Below are 19,245 nucleotides of genomic sequence, written 5' to 3' on the forward strand. Positions count from 1 at the left end.
AATCTTCAGGATGTTTCACACAGTTTCTCATCCAGTGTTGCAAGCTTGCAGTGAACTAGGCTTCTTCCCCGATATTTTATTATTTATTTTATTACCGGTTATTTAGATAGCGCACACATATTCCGCAGCGCTTTACAGGGAATATTTGGCCATTCACATCAGTCCCTGCCCTATTGGAATTTACGATCTATATTCCCTATCACATGTACAAGCACACACATTCATGCTAGGGTTAAGTTTGTTAGTAGCCAATTTACCTACCAGTATATTTTGGGATTGTGGGAGGAAACCGGAGTACCCGGAGGAAGCCTGCGCAAGCACAGAGAGAATATACAAACTCCACACAGTTAGGACCATGGTGGTAATTGAACCTATGACCTCAGTGCTGTGTGGCCGTAATGCTAACCATTACACTGTCCATGCTGCCCACATCTGGTGGACCTGCTCTAAAATTTTTATTTTGGGATAATATTACCTCTAGTACCACCTTAGTGCCAATCCTTAAAGCTCTATGGTCCTTTTAGGTTTACCGATTGAGAATCTGCCCAATCCTTTTTATAGCTATATCTATGCCATGTAAGATGTCAGTGAAAAAAGATGGGCATCCCATTCTAGCAGAAGGTTCACAACAAGGTTTGCCACATTGACCCATTGGAGAACATTTCCACTTATTTGGACAATTAAACTCACAAATCCCCCCATAAACAATGCCCACTTGAGATCTCCAGAAGCTGCCATGAAAGTGATAATACCACCGTCTTAAATCAGTATGAAAATTCATTTTTAATGAGGCAAATGTTCAGCACTACCAAACAAGTTTTTATTATTAAGGTTAATGTTTCTTTAAATCCAGAAGAACAGCTAATGCTTTTCCATTTAAACAACCATTCTTGTTTTTACATGACAACTGCATGTTAGGTTTTTCTTGTGTTGTCCAAGTGATGTGAATCTTCTCCTAATAATTCAATTTAGTAATATTTACAAAGTCTGTATTTTGATAGTAACTTTGGCTGTTAAGCGGACAGCTGTTTATTCCTTTTTTGATGTTTTGCTTGACAGATTTGCCAATTACACTGACTTTTTCTTTTCTTAGCTATCTATTGCCGTTTTATGGTAATCCTTGCAAATATAAATTCCACTCATAGATCATACACAAGCAATGGGATTTGGATCAAAATTCCCACTGTCACCTACATCGATTTTTATGCTTTCGGTTTTATTTTTATTACATTGCATTTTATCCTGCAGGTATTTGTTTAAATCTCTTTGTTTTTATTCTCAAATACAGGCAGATTGTGCAAGTTGAAAGGGGAGCCTATGTACAGTACAGCTGGAGGACAACTGCAAAAATAAATTCTAATTCTATAAAGCTAGCAGGGCCGAAACTAGGATTTTTGGTACCCGGGGGAAGGCCCCCCCCCCCCCCCAAAAAAAAAGAAGATAAAGATAAAAAATATTCTAAACTATGCACACAGTAGTGCAACCTTATTCTCGTTAGAGAGTTACTGCCCCTCATTGACATTAGGCCAGCCCACATGGAAGAGAGGGGGAGAGAGAGAGTGAGGCATAGAGAGGGGAGAGAGAGAAATAGAGAGGAGATAGATGGGGGAGAGGGGGGAGAGAGAATTTTTTTTTTTGGGGGGGGGGGGAGATGGGAGAATGCAAAAATGATATAAAATAAATGCAGTTCTTTATTGTGGAATAAACTTGCAAATCAGGCACAGTGCTATCCAGTTTGTTCTAAAGTCTTTAATGTCCAAAAGGTTAGTGCAGTGTCACTCTATAGGGATCTACACTGAAGCAGGTGTTGGAATAACCTTTAGGGACCCCCTTATTTCATAGACATCTAATCCTGGGGCCTATGTCCCCTTAAAGTGAGGGCAGATAACCTGTGTGGAATTCGATGAAACGTCTGAGAGTGACAATCTACGTGGCAGCGTCCTGCTAAAGATCACTCTCTTGCTCCAGTCGGAGGGGTTACTTTGTAGTTCTGGCTGCCTGTATGTACTGCAGTCAGAGTGTGCATAAGGATTGTACTCCGACGAGGGAGCTGGGCAGAGTTCTCGGTGCCCCCAAATCCAGCGCCCAGGGCACGTGACCCTTTAGCCTCCCCTAGTTGCGGCCCTGCAGCTAGTCGCAGGCATATATATTCCATGGTATAGGAAGCCTGTGATGAGGTTCAGAAGGGGTGGAAGTAATTATAGGTGAGAATAGGTAGAGAAGGGGATTACTGTGGTCACTAACAGTCTAGAAAATACTAATAACAAGAAAGTGACACTTTGAGGCCGATTCAAATGTTTTGTGGGTGCCCAAGCGCCCAAACGTATTGGACGCCCATCAGAGCTACTAAATTGTTGTCCCCATTGGGCAAGCATGCCCCGTATGTGCACCCCTTAGTATCAGGTTTAGTCACGTAAAGTGGCTAAACCCGTATAAACGACAGGTTTGGGCGCTGAAACTCCCATTTGAGTGCTGCGGGCTGAAATGTGTCTCCCTAGCTGCATGTGTGCCCAAACAGAGCAACAATTGAATTGCTCTGTTGGGCTCCATCTAGTGGCGGCCAGGGAGTCAATCGGCTACTTTCTTATATAATAGAAGGTCTGAATGCTCTTAGCTATCAAACCTTTCCATTGGCAGGCAAAAAAAAACAACAACAACAACGACAAAAAAAGACCAAGGATTCTTTGGAATAGGGCTTTCAATGCTATAGGGCCTGAGATTCTAATTTGTAAGGTATGGCACAGGCGCAATGAAGCGGCTGTGTGATACCGTGCAAATAAAATGCAAATGCAGCAAGAGGCATCTGTAGGAGATTCATGCCTCCTGTATGCATCAGCGAGATCCTAGTACTGCGTCTGAAGACACAGCATTTGATCACCATTGAGACCTCTGATCGAGACTCAAGATGGTACCAGCCATTGGCCAGTCTGCATAAGTCGAAGCTCATTATGACTGGCCATCAGGTCCAGCAAGCCTACAAAATGGGGGCAAAATGCCCAAGTTTTGTAAATGGATCCAGTTGCCGGCCCTGCTCTACCTCCCGTCCAGCCCCAATACGCCATAGCATATCAATCATACTGAAGCTAATGGGGGGCTGAGAACAATATCACAGCACCCTTCTGCGCATGCGCATAATGGGATTTGCGCATGCGCAGTTCCCAAACAATCAGATTTGTACATGTACCATCAGGTTTGTATACAAATCAGAATCAGGCCCATAATCCAGAAGCCCGAGTGCATGGGCCATGTTCATCAAACATGGATTTAGGAGCCAACAAACCAACAGTATTTTCCCTGAGTTGGAGCCATATATTTTTGTGGGGCCTAGTGGTAACCAAATACCACCTGTAATATAAGATGTAGACACGCTCATCGTGGCTACATCTTGCCGCAAATTTCCTTGTTGGGTGTGACCCAGGGGCTGGCTGGCAGCTTTCAGCCCGGGAGGCAGACTCAAGCAAGCGGCTTTTCACGGGGAATCTGTAGTCAGATGGCCCTGGAACACTTAAATTGCAGTGGCCCGGGCGGCAGATGGCACCCTGCCTCCCTGCCCAGCAAGCCCCTGTTGTGACCGCGAGCATGTCTGGGGCACGCATGTGTCTTAGGCACGCATGCACCCCATTTGCATGAATGGGAGCTGCAATTGCTGCAGCTTGGCATGGCTAGGCGTTGGCACGCCTAGCCTTGACGAAAATGCCCGATTAGCGCAGATGTAGCCACTGTGAGCATGGCTACATCTGTACCTCACACAAATTCTCTTTTACTAGTATTAAAAGTAAAGATTCTGTTATATTTTCCATGACTGAGGTCCATGAGTCTTTATCTGGTGGCTTCTCCAAGCTGACCTCCCATTCAAGTTCATGTTTATAGAAAATTAAAGTTAAAGCGCCTTAAGTCCTGTTGGAAAAAGACTGCTATATAAATAAATAAAATTATCATTAATAATAATAATAATAATATTATTATTATCAATAAATGTGGCCAGCCTTGTCTGGTGCCTTGTCCAGTGTCATTTGTTTTGCTGGGAAGTCAGCAAGAATTTCTTTTGTGATCAGGCTATAAAAAAATTAAATAAAAAAAATTCAACAATAAATTTCCGCAACCCGTATCTATGAATTGTATACATTTTTTTGTCTACACTGGAATATGACACTTACATGTCTTCTGCATTTATAAATAAAGAGAATAAGTACATATTAAAAAACAGTCGCATTTACTAACGACAGTATGGAAAAGATTGAATGAGTCACCAGTATATTATACACGTTGATATCTTTATCCACTTTTACAGTGCTATGTACAAAGCTTGTTTAAAAAATGTCTGTGGAGATAACTGTGACCTGTTTATATGTATGTCTGTGTGTAAATATGTAAGAAACTTAAAGGTTAATCTTTGAAAATGTCTCCTTCATTGCATTAACATTACCTAAAACTATGGAATTCCCTCCTCTATTCTGTTGGGACCTAGGCTATTGCTTATACTATGCCACAACAGAGATGCCAATATGCACATTGGCAGCAATCTGAGTCCTGCTGTGTGTAAGCCTCGCCTCCTGCCGCATCACCACTACATTTCAGGCAGATTATATCCTAGATCCCAGTATTAACTATCAACATCATTCCTATGCTTCATGCAGGAGTTGGAGCAAATATAGAACCCAGATTATGGCCGGGATGTAATGAAGTCCGAGTTCGTCGGCCGTGCGGGATGCCAGACGAACTCAGATTTTTTTTTTTAAAGGGGCAGTCATTTACAAGGCACGAGTTTGGCCGGTATCCCGCACAGCAGCCGAAGTTGGATTTCATTACATCCCGCCTTATGTCCTACATATGGGCACTTGATTGTGGGGATGGATATACACATAGACCTCATTAGAAATATTTGGAGAGAGATACCACCATACAAAAAAAGTGCACAGATATAGGGATACTTAATACAGGGACGATTAGCCCCTTTAGACAATTCCTTCTTGGTGCTTTGTTCCTAGTGGTATTCCTCGGTACCTCAAAGAAATAAGGATAGGCAATAGTGTAATACTGACACAATAATTCAATGAATATTCATAAATTGGTGACTCATACCAGATTTTTCGGTCTGCTAAACCGGCAGATAATAGGGCCCAATGGGAGCGGGAACAACCGCGATAGAACTCTGAACACCAGAGATTCTTAATACTTTGATAATTTTACTCCAGATTACATGCAAATGAAAAAAGCTTAGTGTAACACCATACAAAAAAAAACATTTATTAAAAGCAATATTAAAATCCACAAGATGGACTCTTAATTAAACAGATAAAATCACATATTAAAACATCCCAGCTACTGCAGTGAATGGATTCCTACCAGATATTATAATCCAACTGAACTGGAAGACAATCGCACATGAGTCAGAAAGAACCCCAGATGTCCTCGGAAAAAAGTTCTCCTGGCTCCAAAGTAGTTGTCCGTGGACTGCAGTCTCCCTCATCCAACGCGTTTCGATACTTTGCATATCTTTTTCAGGGCATGGGGATAATGTCATGGGCTGAGGAATTTATACCCCACTTCCTATCATTAAGAATTGTGTGAAATCTCTACATGGATTGACTATTACCAACAGCACCACATTGTCTATATATAAAAATCCATTCCCAAGATCCATGTACATATGTTATCACAGATCACAGTCCTAACATAACAATCTGATTACCATTGAATGGCCTCAAATCCCGCCAGAAAATCAAAGTCTCCGATGTAATAATGACTCTGGTATCGGCGATGCGCCCTGGCCGGAAGTCCTGGCTCCGTCCCACAAGGCAGACAGTTCCCTCTTTTCAAATATATATGCTGGAGATAATGGCGGAAGTCTCCATTAAAACGTGCTGGTGGCTATTTTAGATCAGACGATCACAATAAAAAATTTTACTTTTTGAGAATCCTTTGGTACCCACCATATATGTGTTACCTAATAAGAGCCTAAGACACCCCCCTGGACGTCCAATTGTTTCAGAGGTTGAGTCTGTGCTGCAACCTATCACAGTGGATTGATTTCCACTTACAACCATTTGTTTTATTAAATCCCTCACATCTTAAAGATACAACTGAAACTTTGGATTCTTTGGGACAAACAGTATGGAGGGAGGACTACCTTTTAGTAACTGCCGATGTAAGTTCATTGTACACCATAATTAGTCACCAACATGGTATAGATGCAGTACAGAAGGTTCTTGCTAATTCTAGTATGGAAGCAGCCCTTCAGGATTTTATATTGGAGAGCATACAGTTTATTTTAGTGAACAATTATTTTGTCTTCAAAGATGATTTTTATATTAAAAAAAGGGGCACCGCCATGTGCACTAGGTTCGCCCCGAGTTACGCCAATATCTTTGGGTATTTGGGAGGCGAAAGTGGTATGGAACAACAATCTACATCAGGTGAACCTAGTGTCCTGGCGGCGCTATATTGATGATATCTTGTTCATCTGGAGGGGAGGAAGAGAGGATCTAGATGCTTTTTGTCAAAATTTTAACTTGAATGTTTACAATATATCCCTAAGTTTTAATATAGATAAACAACGGGTTTCATACCTTGACTTGTGTATATATATATATATATATATATATATATATGTAGAGAGAGAGAGAAATACTATAAAAACTAAAAACTTTGTCAAACCGACCGACTCGAGGGCTTATATATAAGAGACAGTTGCCATCGTCGCAACTGGTTGGACTCTATCCCTCTCGGTCAGTTCAAAAGAGTTTGATGTAATTACACTGATAAAAAGGTGTTTGTTGAACAAGCCAGTGATATGAAAGATAACTTTTTATCTTGTGGATATGATAAAGACCAAGTTTCTAACTCATTTGATATAGTTAGAAAGATAACTAGGGAAGAATTATTGCATAAACAGGATGTTCCTACAAAAAGGAATAATGATACATTTAAATGGACCTTTACAACACAGTATACCTCACAACATCATCAGGTCAAAACAATTCTTAATAAACATTGGGCACTTTTACAAAAAGATCCAATTATAGGTAGCGACCTCCCAGAGACTCATGTGTGTATTTTCCGTAGGGCACTCAATTTAAAATCTGAATTGGCGAGGAGTTTTTGCCCTGCACCACCCAAGACATCCACTATTTATTTTTTTTAAAGGATTTTTTAGATGCGGATGCTGTGGAGGTTGTCAAAATGTGAAAAATACCTTTGGTAATAAAATAGAAAAGGTACAGATTAATGAAAAGATATGCAGCATTAGGTAATTTATCACTTGCAATTCTAAAAACATCATATATTCCATAGAGTGTTCCTGTAATCTTTTTTTATATTGACAGAACAAGTAGAGCACTTAAAATTTTAATTTGGGGAACACCTGCACAATATAAGAAAGGGCGTAGAAACACATGCATTAGGGGGTATTCAACTGTTAGGAAAAACCAGCAAGAAATTAGGACACCAGCAAGAAATTAGCTAAGGAGTAGATGCGTATGAGTCATCACTTTAAGACATTGATCCCCAATGGGATCAATAAAGATTTTGAGTTAAAGTGTTTTTTTATAGTTTTATAAAATCAATTCTGTCTTTCTCAGGGTGATTGTTTTTTTTTTTTTTCCTTATTTTTGTCAATTACTGCTGTTAATTGGTGATTTATTATCATTGAAGGTTTCTTACATGTGGGCTACAAGGAAAAGGACGTTATTTTTGTCAATTACTGCTGTTAATTGGTGATTTATTATCATTAAAGGTTTCTTACATGTGGGCTACAAGGAAATGGCCATCATAATTCAAATTGTGATTGTCTAGGGGAGACTGCAGTCCACGGACAACTACTTTGGAACCAGGAGAACTTTTTTCCGGGGACGCCTGAGGTTCTTTCTGACTCATGTGCGATTGTCTGCCAGTTCAGGTGGACTATAATATCTAGTAGTAGTCCATTCACTGCAGTAGCTGGGATGTTTTAATTTGTGATTTTGTCTATCTGTTTAATCAGTAGACCGATATGTTCGGTATGAGTCCATCTTGTGGATTTTAATATTGTTTTTAATAAAAAAAATTTGTATGGTGTTACACTATGGAAGCTTTTTTCATTTGCATGTAGTCTGGAGTAAAATTATTGAAGTACCAAGAATCTTTGGTATTCAGATTTCTATTGCGGTTGTTCCCGCTCCCATTGGGCCCTATTGTCTGCCGGATTGGCAGTCCGAAAGTTCCGGTACGAGTCACCAATTTATGAATATTCATTGAATTATTGTTTCAGTATTACACTATTGCCTATGCTTATTTCTTTGAGGTACCGAGGAATACCAATAGGAACAAAGCACCAAGAAGGTAATGTCTAAAGGGCCTAATCGTCCGTGTATTAAGTATTCCTATATCTGTGCGCTTTTTTGGGTGGTAATATCTTTCTCCAAATATTTCTGTACTGAATTAGCAACCTATTTGCGCATTGGGTGTATTCTATCTTTTTTTGCCTCATTAGAAATTTGTAATTCGCCTTGAATATGTTTGACATAGATTTAGTTTCCCATAGATCCTGTGACTCTGACCACCAATTTTGTAACTTGAGCCTAATAGGGTGCAAATTTTTTCTTGTTTCAAAATCATCACCTACAAACATCTGATCCGAATACAACATTACTGGGACTTTTTACCACCTAACAGTTTGTGCTCTCATTCGCCAAAAAAAAATGAATTGTGCCTTTATAGGTTTGTCCAAATTGGGCAAATTTGGTTGCATATGTGTACAACTGCCCCCCCCCCCCCCACCACTGCCGGAGTTGAGGCTAAGAGACACAGTGGAGGTGAGACAGGGAAGGGGAGTGAGGTTTAGTGACATAGAGTGGGGTAGGAGTCTGAGAGACACAGGGGAGATGAGCCACTGGCTCCCTCCAGTACCCGGGCCCTTGTGAGCTCTCGACAGCCCTGCAGGAGTACAGGAAGGACCTACACTGCTGCTGCCTAATGGAGGTATAGAGGAAGATGCGTGCACAGAGTGGGCACAATCAGGGGAGCAGTACTGACAAGAATTTGAACACACACATAAGCAGGGACAGATTAAGCCGTCGGGGAGCCCTAGGCATGTACAGTATATGCCATGGGCCCCTGCCCCCCCTTCCTCCCCCCTTCCCGACAGCTTAATCGGCCCTGCTTATGTGTGTGTTAAAATTGGACATACAACCAGATCTGAAAGTGTATAAGCACCTTTACTTGGATATTTAGTGATACTATACAATGGTAAACAACTTAAGGTTAATTTTATAAGCTCAAATGAATTACAGAATGTTTTATTTTATTTGCCAAATGAGAAAACATCCAAATCAGTAGGCAGATACATTGCTTTCATTTTTGCATTGTGTAGCATTTAATAAACTTGCTCAATAAATACATGTTTTCCATGTTTGCCAGAAGAAAGTTTCCAGAAATTATTTAGTAGAGGAAAATCCAATGCTTAATGACATTGTCATCTTCCAGCTTTTCTCTACAGTATGTCCACATTGCAGTGTTTGGCAGGAGGTATATTGTTAAAACATTTAATAGTGTATTAATGGCTGAACATTTGATTTTTGCGTGGATAGCATATCTCAGATTAGTAATGCTTTTCCATTTATGCCCTCTAAGAGCCACAATTGGACTATGATATAAGGGCTGATGTAGAGTTCTGCTCTGGAAGGCTAGAATGTGCACCAGTTTTTAGGCCAGACGAGAACAGTAGAACAGTATGTGCACCTGGTTTCTTCCAGTACATGTGGTTTGTTGGGAGTAGTAGTAAATGCTGTAGTTATAGTGTGCAATATAATAATTTAATAAATAAATAAATAAGGCATCCTGTGTCTGATGGTGTTATTAATAAATAATGCATTTGTGTTTGCCATGTAAAGGACCAATAAAAAAAAAGAGTACTAATTAAGTTCAAGTAAATACAAGATTCAAATGCGAATCTGCTTTTGTGCAGCAGACCAATGGCATCCGGTATGCTAATAATAGTAACATTATTAGTGAGAGCAGGGCCTGTTCTAGCCCTTCTGGCACCCCGGGTGAAAATAGGGGTGTGGCTTCATAAAGGGGCATGGTCAGTTATGCCCCCTGTAGAGTTGTGCCCCTAGTAGAGTTGTGCCCCCTTTTGTGCCTCCAGTAGAGTTGTGCCCCCGTTTGTGCCCCCAGCAGAGTTGTGCCGCTTACAAAAATAAAAAATAAATTAATACTCACCATCCTCGCTCCTGACGACCGCTGCTGCCCTCCGTCTCCGGCCACCAGCACCGCTCCTCTGATCTATGGGAGAGTCATCATGACGTCTCTCCCATAGCACCGCATAAACACTAGAGGTCAGTCATGACCCCTAGTGTATATGTGCCGCTCCCACAATGCCGCGCACGGCACCGCATCTACCGAGGACCAGGGGGCACCAGTAGCGGATCTTGCTATGGCGGCGGCGCCCTCTGGAAGGCGGCTCCCCGGGCAAAAATCCTGCGTGCCCGTAGCAAGATCCGCTACTGAGTGGGAGGGCCTAAGATGTACTTGGCCAATCAAGTGACTGCTAATCATCATCATTATCTGTGTGTATCCTGACAGGAGTATAAGTGTCTTTTCTGTAGTCTGCATTTCAATGCCTTTACTGTTCTCTCCCAATGCTTGCACAGCCTCTCTGTTCCACCTCTAGCATAAAAAGGTGTAAGTGCAAAAATGTGTCAGAATCTACATATGAATGGATGCATGACAATTTCAGGTGTGCACTCACAGTGCCAAAAACATACGCTTAGATTGACCGCTGCAGCAGCCCCCTAATTTGCACAATGTTATCAGACCAATATGCAATTTTGTAGGAGTAAATTAGCCTATATTTATGGGTATAATAAAATCAACTTTCATATTGCTTCATCTTAATATTTAACAGTGCTTAAATATATAGAAATAAAAATTGCAAGATTTATGCAAATAGGTTAAATTCCCTATATTTGTCATTCCCTTCCCCTGTATGCATACACCTATGTTTTTTCTGTTTTTTGTTTCATAAATAGATCTATGTTTTGGTTTATATTCATACATCTACAATATATAACATGCAAGCTATAACATATAACCAAAAAGTATTTATAATTTCAAATGTGTAACAACATATAAATCTTACAGTAAAGTGGCTAAACCCACCTAAAGTCCTGGTTAGGTTAGGTTAGCCAAGCCAGGGACTTTTTGCACATTTCCTCTGAAGTCTGAGATCAGAAATGCATTCACCCTTGCCCAAATAGAGCAACAATTTAATTGCTCCATCAGCTGCCCTCTAATTAGCTCTGCGATAAAAGATGGAACGCTGCATATTTATCGCTATGGGATGCTGCACATTTATCACGTGGAATGCTGCACATTTATTGCTGTGGGATACTGCACAGTTATCGCTGTGGGATGTTGCACATTTATCGCTGTGGGATGCTGCACATTTATTGTTGTGGATGCGGCACATTTATCACTGTGATATGCTGCACATTTAACGCTGTGGGAAACTGCACATTTATAGCTGTTGGATACTGCACATTTATAGCTGTTGGATACTGCACATTTTTCCTGTTGGATACTGCACATTTTCCCTGTTGGATACTGCACATTTTTTACTGTTGGATACTGCACATTTTTCACTGTTGGATACTGCACATTTTTCACTGTGGGATACTGCACATTTATCGCTGTGGGATGCTGCACATTTACAGCTGTGTGATGCTGCACATTTATCGCTGTGGATGCTGCACATTTATCACTGTGAGATGCTGCACATTTATCACTGTGAGATTCTGCACATTTATCGCTGTGTGATGCTGCACATTTATTACTATAGATACTGCACATTTATAGGTGAGAGAAAACTGCACATTTATCACTGTGGGGGGCTGCATATTTATTGCTATGGGTTAAAGAACATTTTACCCTTTTTTTGTAGGCATGGGCCTGCGTTATCAGATACAGACTTCCTGGCCCCAGCAGAGGAGTTCAGACATAAACTCTAAATAAGCTTTTGCTAATGCAGGTGGCCGAGGTCTGCTACCATCACAACACAGCACTCGTATCACAGATGCTGACGGGAGGCATCTTTTTCCTCCAGATGACTCCTGCAGCATTAGCGCATTAGTTGTATGGCTTTGCACAGCTGTGGCTGTGTAATACCGCACATAGCGGAATCAGGCCCCATGTGCAGTATCCCATAGTGATCAATGTATAGTAGCCCATAGTGATCAATGTGCAGTAACCCATAGTGATTAATGTGCTTTAACCCATAGCGATTAATGTGCAGTGTGACAGAATATACTGTCCAAGGTCCATTCTGACTATGTTGTAGTAGCTACTGTATTGTTCTTAAACAGGGCCAGGTGTGATGTGTTATGCTGGACCAGTCACTAGACACCTATAGCAGGAAGCTGGGAGCAGTTGGAGCCCTCTGAGGTCACATACTGTATGACTATAAAAGGATAAAACAGGGAGTGACTGGCTATCTTCCCCCATCACCAAGGGATTAATTGTGTCAAGATCCCATTGTTCTCCCCTAGGACTGAGTCAGACACTGGGGCATGCGAACAGCAGGGGGGATCTCCTCATGACTCATCTCTTTTACAGACCTTCATGGAACTCTTCCAATCAGGAGGGACTTTTGGTGGTGGAAATTAGAATGTTGTTTAAAAAGGGAAGGCAAGAGATCACCAGGTGTGTGTGAGTTTGGCTTCTAAAAGCTACTAGTCCTGGAGTCTCAGCTCCTGCTAGTGTGCTGAGGATTTGGCCTGGGAGCATTGTGGCTACTGGATTACCCACTTTTCTCTGGATTTGCAGACTTGTTGGCTCTGCTGTATGAACACTGCTTGAAACTCCTGTGATCCTCCACAATTATACTACATCCGGACAAGAGCATGTGGGAAAGTGCTGGGAAGTCTGACGGTAAACTGCTGTTTATTGGGACCTGTTGTTCTGGGGTTAATTTCAACTGTGTTTATCTTATAGTTGATTTAGAGAGCTTGTACTAAGTAAACACCTAATAAATATATTGTTATATCTTTATCTGTCTCCTGTCTGCGTGACCTGACCCAGAAGTCCTGGAGTACACTCTGAGTTTATGCTCTAATACTCCTGGTCTTCACAATTGGTGGCAGACAGTGGGGTCACGCAGTCCCGTCCAGTGGGAAGAGCATAAGGTGCTGTATAGAGATACACCAAGCTCTACAGGAACAGGTTTTAGTAAAAAGTAGCCAATTAACATCAGTCCGATCAGATAAACCAAGAGACATCTCAGGAAGAATGGCTAGTGAAGCTGCAATAGGAGATTTGAGGGAAGCAGAGACATATTACAGGAGGACTAGGAAACAGCAGTTGTTTGAGTTCTGCAAGCTAAAGAAGATCCCCTGTAATGGAACTGAACAAAAGGATGTGTTAATCAATCTACTATTGGAGTTTGACAGAGCTCACCCAGGGGAGATTGCTCTAAGTGATGAGGAGGAACAGCAAATCCCAGCAGTGGGGACAAGAATGGGGAGAATGCAGAGACCAGAGGCAACTCCTGAAACATTGGAGCAGTGGATGAAAGCCCTAGGGGACAGAGCTACCTCTAGGGAGAGGGCAGGAGTAATACAAACTGTGCTGGGAGTAAATATCTACCCGGAGGGACCAGCTAGACAGGCTGTGCAAGAAGAAGAAAGCAGAAAGCCACGTCTAAGATATGGAGATGTGCCCAGATTTAAGGAAGAAGAGACAGACATTGATACTCATCTGCAGGTGTTTGAGAAACTGATGACCGTGCACCAGATTGATGAGGAGGAGTGGGCTTGTTATGTGGGACCCAGTTTAACAGGCAAAGCTCAGCAAGCCTATCAATCGCTAGCAAATGAGGATGTGGGAAACTACCAACTGGTGAAGAAAGCCCTGCTGGTAAAATTCCAAGTCACCCCCAAATCCTATCTGGCAAAATTCCGGACACTAAATCGTGGGTGGGATGACTCCCATGCTGAATTTGCCAGACAACTGAAGAGAGCGTGCCAGCAGTGGTGGGATGGACGACATGTGTATTCCCCTGAACAAATCCTGAATGAAGTGGTACTGGAACAATTATTAAATAAAATGGCACCAGAGGTTCGAGAGTGGGTGGCTGACCGTAAACCTCCAAACCCAGAGTCAGCAGCCCGAATGGCAGATGAGTATCTTGCTAACCGGGTCAGATGGAAGGCACCCAGTGTACAGCAACCAGGAACACAGAGAATGGGAATGAGAGAGACCCAGAAAACCAGACCATTATCTGCCCCCGCTTACCAGAGGGATGCCGCACCTCGACACTCATTAGTGCAACAGTCCTATCCCCGCAGATGTTACAGATGTGATCAGCCAGGGCACATGCAGAAGGATTGCACCCGGTCTCGAGGACCTTATGTGGGAGCTCGTCCTGCCCCAGTTAATGTGGTCTACCAACCAGTGGGGGGATTTGAAAGGGAATATCCCCATCCTGATGCACCAGAGGTGATGGATGGTGTGTATGTGGTGGACCTGGTAGTGGAGGAGGGACGCCAAACTCCCAGAAACATGAAAGGTCATTTGCAGTCTGTCTGGGTGGATGACCAGGAGGTCCAGGGTTTGAGAGATTCAGGAGCCTCCCTTACCCTCATAGAACCTGACCTGGTGTCGGTAGACAAGATCCTTGAGGACCAAAGGGTTAGAATCGCCACAGCAGGGAATCAAGTTCGAGATATCCCAGTAGCCCGAGTGCATCTGGACTGGGGGGCAGACCATGGCCCTGTGGATGTAGGAGTTCTTAGCGGCCTGCCAGCAAAAGTCATTCTGGGGAATGACCTAGGACAGGGACTGGTCACACATTTTGTTCAAGTGGTGACCAGGAACCAAGCCCGGAGAATGACCCTCTCAACAGAGACAAACTCTGCATCTTCGTCCACCCTGGGGCCCACTCTCACTCAGATCCAACACACTACTGCTTCTGAACCCAATCCACAGGTGGTGAGTATGCCTATCACTGAGAATGATATGTTTAGAAATAGGAGTACTGTAGTTGACTTGGGGGAGGTAGATAGAAGTGAATTCAGAAAGCTACAGAAAACTGATCCCACCTTAGCCAAACTTCGAAGTGCAGCAGATAGGGGGTTTTCTGACTCTGAAGGGTATAAGGTAGGATGGGTGAACGGGCTGTTGTATAGAATTTCTCCTCATAGTGAGGATCTGGACCATGGCAGTGCCTTAAAGCAATTGGTGGTTCCCCAAAGATATCGACAGCAGCTGTTGATCTTAGCCCATGACATACCAGCAGCTGGACACTTTGGTGTCAGGAAAACTCTTGCTCGAGTTTTGAGAAGTTTTTTTTGGCCCAAGGTATCCCATGATGTGAAGCATTATCGAGCCTCCTGTGATACCTGTCAGAGGTTAGGAGGTGTACCACAAAGAGCCCCTCTACATCCTTTACCTATAATTGGGGAACCCTTTCAGCGGGTAGCCGTAGATATAGTCGGGCCTCTTAAGATTCCTAGTCATTCAGGAAAAAGATATATTCTGACCCTCATAGACTTTGCAACTCGATATCCCGAGGCTGTAGCACTCTTCTCTATAGATGCAGAGCATGTAGCTCAGGCCCTGAGTGACATATTTAGTAGACTGGGCTATCCTCAAGAGATTGTAACGGATCAGGGGGCCCAATTTCAGGGGGAATTGTTACAGACATTATGGGAAAAATGGGGAATACGTCCATTAAGGACCACCCCCTATCACCCACAGACTAATGGATTATGTGAGAGATTTTTTTTTAAATCAAGTAATTTTTTATTGAGTTTTGTAACACATTGACACAACAAGACAAAACAACAACATTGAAATTAACTATAACAATTGCCATCAATAAACAGGTATTTTCAGATCACAGTTCGGTGTGCGTGTTAATTCTTTTCGCATATGTGTACACGACATAGAATATCAATATTATTACGAATGTCGCTCAAGTGCTCAATACCTGCCCGCCCAGCCATGTGCTACTCCAGCGATCCCACATCTCCGTAAATCGAGAGGTGGAACCCCGTATTTTATACATATGCCTCTCATGACGAATTACCTCGTTCACCAACGCCCTCCAGTGCTCCACCCTAGGCACATCTGCCGAGAACCAGACCCTAGCAATAACAACTTTTGCCAGCGTAGTGAGACACAGGACATATTTATACAGTAAGACAGAGTGTGTTTCCTCAAGATCTAACCCAAACAAGCATATACCAGGATCTAATGTAGGGAGGGACGGTGCTGTCATGATCACATCACTCCACACTTTACGCCAAAAAAGGGAAATCTCAGGGCAATCCCACAGTAAGTGCCAAAATCCGGCATCGGCTGCCCGACACCTGGGGCAGTTAGAATCTTCCCTAAGACCAGCCCTCTGCATAGTAACTGGAGTACGATAGGCCCTGTGTAAAATATAGAAAAAAAACTGCTTATATCTTATACACGGCGTAGTGTATCTAAGGGAGCTCATAATCTGGAGCCACTGCTCATGGGACAAGCGCCCCAAATCAGTCTCCCATTTAATACGGAGATTATTTAATAGATCGGGGTAGCTTCTATTATTTAAAGCAGCATATATGGTAGACACCCTCCCCCTCTGACTCAGAGAAGTAAGCATCGTCCTAACAGGTGAGTCAACAATCAGTGGTGGGCCGTGAGGGAATTGAGTTTGTACAGCATGTCTAAGCCGAAAATACCGGAACAGAGCAGTATTAGGTACATCAAATTCGATCTTCAGTTGCTGAAATGACTTCAGCACTCCATCGTGGTACAGCTGACCCAGCGCCACGACACCCCTAGCAATCCATATATTATCTAGCGACATCTCATATAGCTCAGGGTATGCACTATTGAACCACAATGGAGTACCGGCATCACGTCCCTCCCAATCATATAAAGTGTGTGCATAGCGCCAGATGAGCAAGGCTTGACGCAACAGGGGAGGCAAGCCAGGCGCTGAGAGACCAGAGAGGAGAAGCTGAAGAGGAGAAAGAGAGAAAGTAGGAGAGCACTCCGCCCGCTCAGCCAGAAACCCCCTCACCGTAGTACCTAGAGAATCCCCGATCCATTCACTCAGATGAGACAGCTGAGCCGCTACATAGTATAGTCTGAGATCAGGGAGACTTGCCCCGCCGGACATCTGAGATCTGCATAATGTCCTGATAGAGACTCTCGCTGGCCTGCCACCCCATATAAATGAGGACAGAACGCCCTCTATAACAGTAAAGATCTTCTTGGGGAGGTATACCGGAGAATTGTGTAGAGCATAAAGGAATTTTGGCTGCATCACCATTTTAAATAGATTAACCCGACCCAGGACAGACAACGGTAGTTTTTTCCAGCTATGAGCCTTCTCTTTAAATGTCGCTAGAATGGGGTCAATATTTTGGGCCACATAGCTACGCGCCATAGGAGTAATCCAGATGCCTAAATACTTGAACCGCAATGTCCATTGCAAAGGATACGCCCCCTGTGTATTTTCCGGGAGAAGGCCAGAGATGGGGAAAATGTGGGATTTGTCCCAGTTAATTAGTAGACCGGAAAAGATACCAAAATTTTCCACTACCTGTAACACTGCTTGTAGGGAGTCATCAGAGTCTTGCAAAAAAAGAAGCATGTCATCCGCGTATAGCGCTACCACATCCACATGACCCCCAATCTCAACGCCCCTGACCCTACCATTACTGCGCAGCAGGCCGGCCAACGGCTCCACGGCGATTGCAAACAGTGCAGGAGATAGGGGGCAACCCTGTCGAGTGCCCCTCTCCAACGCAAAAAGCTCAGACGTGAAACCATTAGCCGTCACCCGAGCCACAGGCAAGGAATACAACAACTGGATAAAGCTAATAAATCGAGGGCCAAAAGCAAATTTCTCCAGCACCCCCCACAGGTACCTCCATTCTACGGAGTCGAACGCCTTGGCCGCATCAAGGGACACCACCACCGCGTCCGACCCCACCACATCACCCCTCTGGAGATGACAGAACAGTCTACGCAAATTTTGGGCCGTGGACTTACCTGGCATAAAGCCAGTCTGGTCCGGGTGAATTATTGTTGCAATTACCAAATTCAATCGAGATGCCAAGATTTTTGCCAGTATCTTGACATCAGTATTGAGGAGGGAAATGGGTCGATAAGACTCGGGGAGCAGGGGGTCCTTCCCTGGTTTCAACAGGACAATTATATTGGCCTCGGCCATAGAGCGCGGGAGAGCCCTACCCTCTAAGAGTAAGTCAAACAATTGTAGGAGATAGGGGGCAAAAAACGTACTGTATTTTTTATAGACTTCCCTCGGAAGCCCATCGGATCCCGGTGCCTTAGACGCCGGGAGAGACAGGATCGCAGCCTCCACTTCTTCCAACGTGATAGGTGCATCCAAAGCCCCCGAGTCCTCCCGGGACAAGCATGGCAAGGTCAACTGGGCCAAAAAGTCCCGAAGCTGATCGTCAGAGTAACTGGCTCGGGAGGCATAGAGCGAGGAGTAATAACTACGGAACGTCTCCGCCACCATTGATCCAGAGTAACACAATTGGCCAGCAGAGTTCTTCACACACTGAATTACAGTTCTAGGGGAATCGGACCGGGCCAAAAAAGCCAAGTAGCTGCCATTCATCTCCGCCCGAAAATACTGCTCATGTCCTGCAAAAAGGATTATGTGAGAGATTTAATAGAACCCTCAAACACCTGTTGCAGGCTTATGTGCAGTCAGAGGGGAAGGACTGGGAAAATGCACTACAGCAGCTCCTGTTTGCATATAGGGAAGTGCCACAAGACTCTACTGGGTATTCCCCCTTTCAATTGTTGTATGGCCGCAGGGTCAGAGGACCACTAGATCTAGTCCGTGAAAGCTGGGAAGGAAGCTTTATTGATCATGGTCAACCCATCCTGCAGTATGTGGCACAGACGCGGGAAAGGATGGCGAGGTTAATGGCCTTAACACAAACAAATCTCCAAGGGGCACAGGCTCGCCAATCTGAATGGTATAATCAGAATGCCAGACTCAGGGAATTACACGAGGGACAGAAAGTAATGGTGCTTATTCCTGTACGTAAGAATAAATTACAGGCTACCTGGGATGGCCCTTATACTGTGGTAAAACAGTCAAGCCCAGTGAATTACATTGTGGCCCTGGATAAGGCTGGCCGACAAGTCAGAAATTTCCACATTAATCGTCTCAAAGCTTATGTGGAAAGAAATGTAGCAGCAATGGTAGTATGTTGTCCCCCCATGGAGGCCCCTGAG

General features: G+C 43.5%; 1 protein-coding gene across 5 annotated transcripts in view; it reads left to right on the forward strand.

The window, feature by feature from the left end:
• DTD1 (D-aminoacyl-tRNA deacylase 1) overlaps positions 1-19,245 on the forward strand; it is a 404,975-nt gene that overhangs the window by 365,542 nt on the left and 20,188 nt on the right. For 4 of the 5 annotated variants that reach the window (XM_063918157.1, XM_063918162.1, XM_063918156.1 and 1 more), the window contains one exon: positions 8,282-8,319. The exons of the other annotated variant lie outside the window; for it this stretch is intronic. In XM_063918157.1, coding sequence (XP_063774227.1) covers positions 8,282-8,319 — 38 coding nt within the window. The remainder of the gene's footprint in view (positions 1-8,281; positions 8,320-19,245) is intronic. 5 annotated transcript variants of the gene reach the window in all.

Source organism: Pseudophryne corroboree, chromosome 4 (genome assembly GCF_028390025.1).
Source record: "Pseudophryne corroboree isolate aPseCor3 chromosome 4, aPseCor3.hap2, whole genome shotgun sequence".
In the NCBI taxonomy this organism is placed as follows: Eukaryota; Metazoa; Chordata; class Amphibia; order Anura; family Myobatrachidae; genus Pseudophryne; species Pseudophryne corroboree.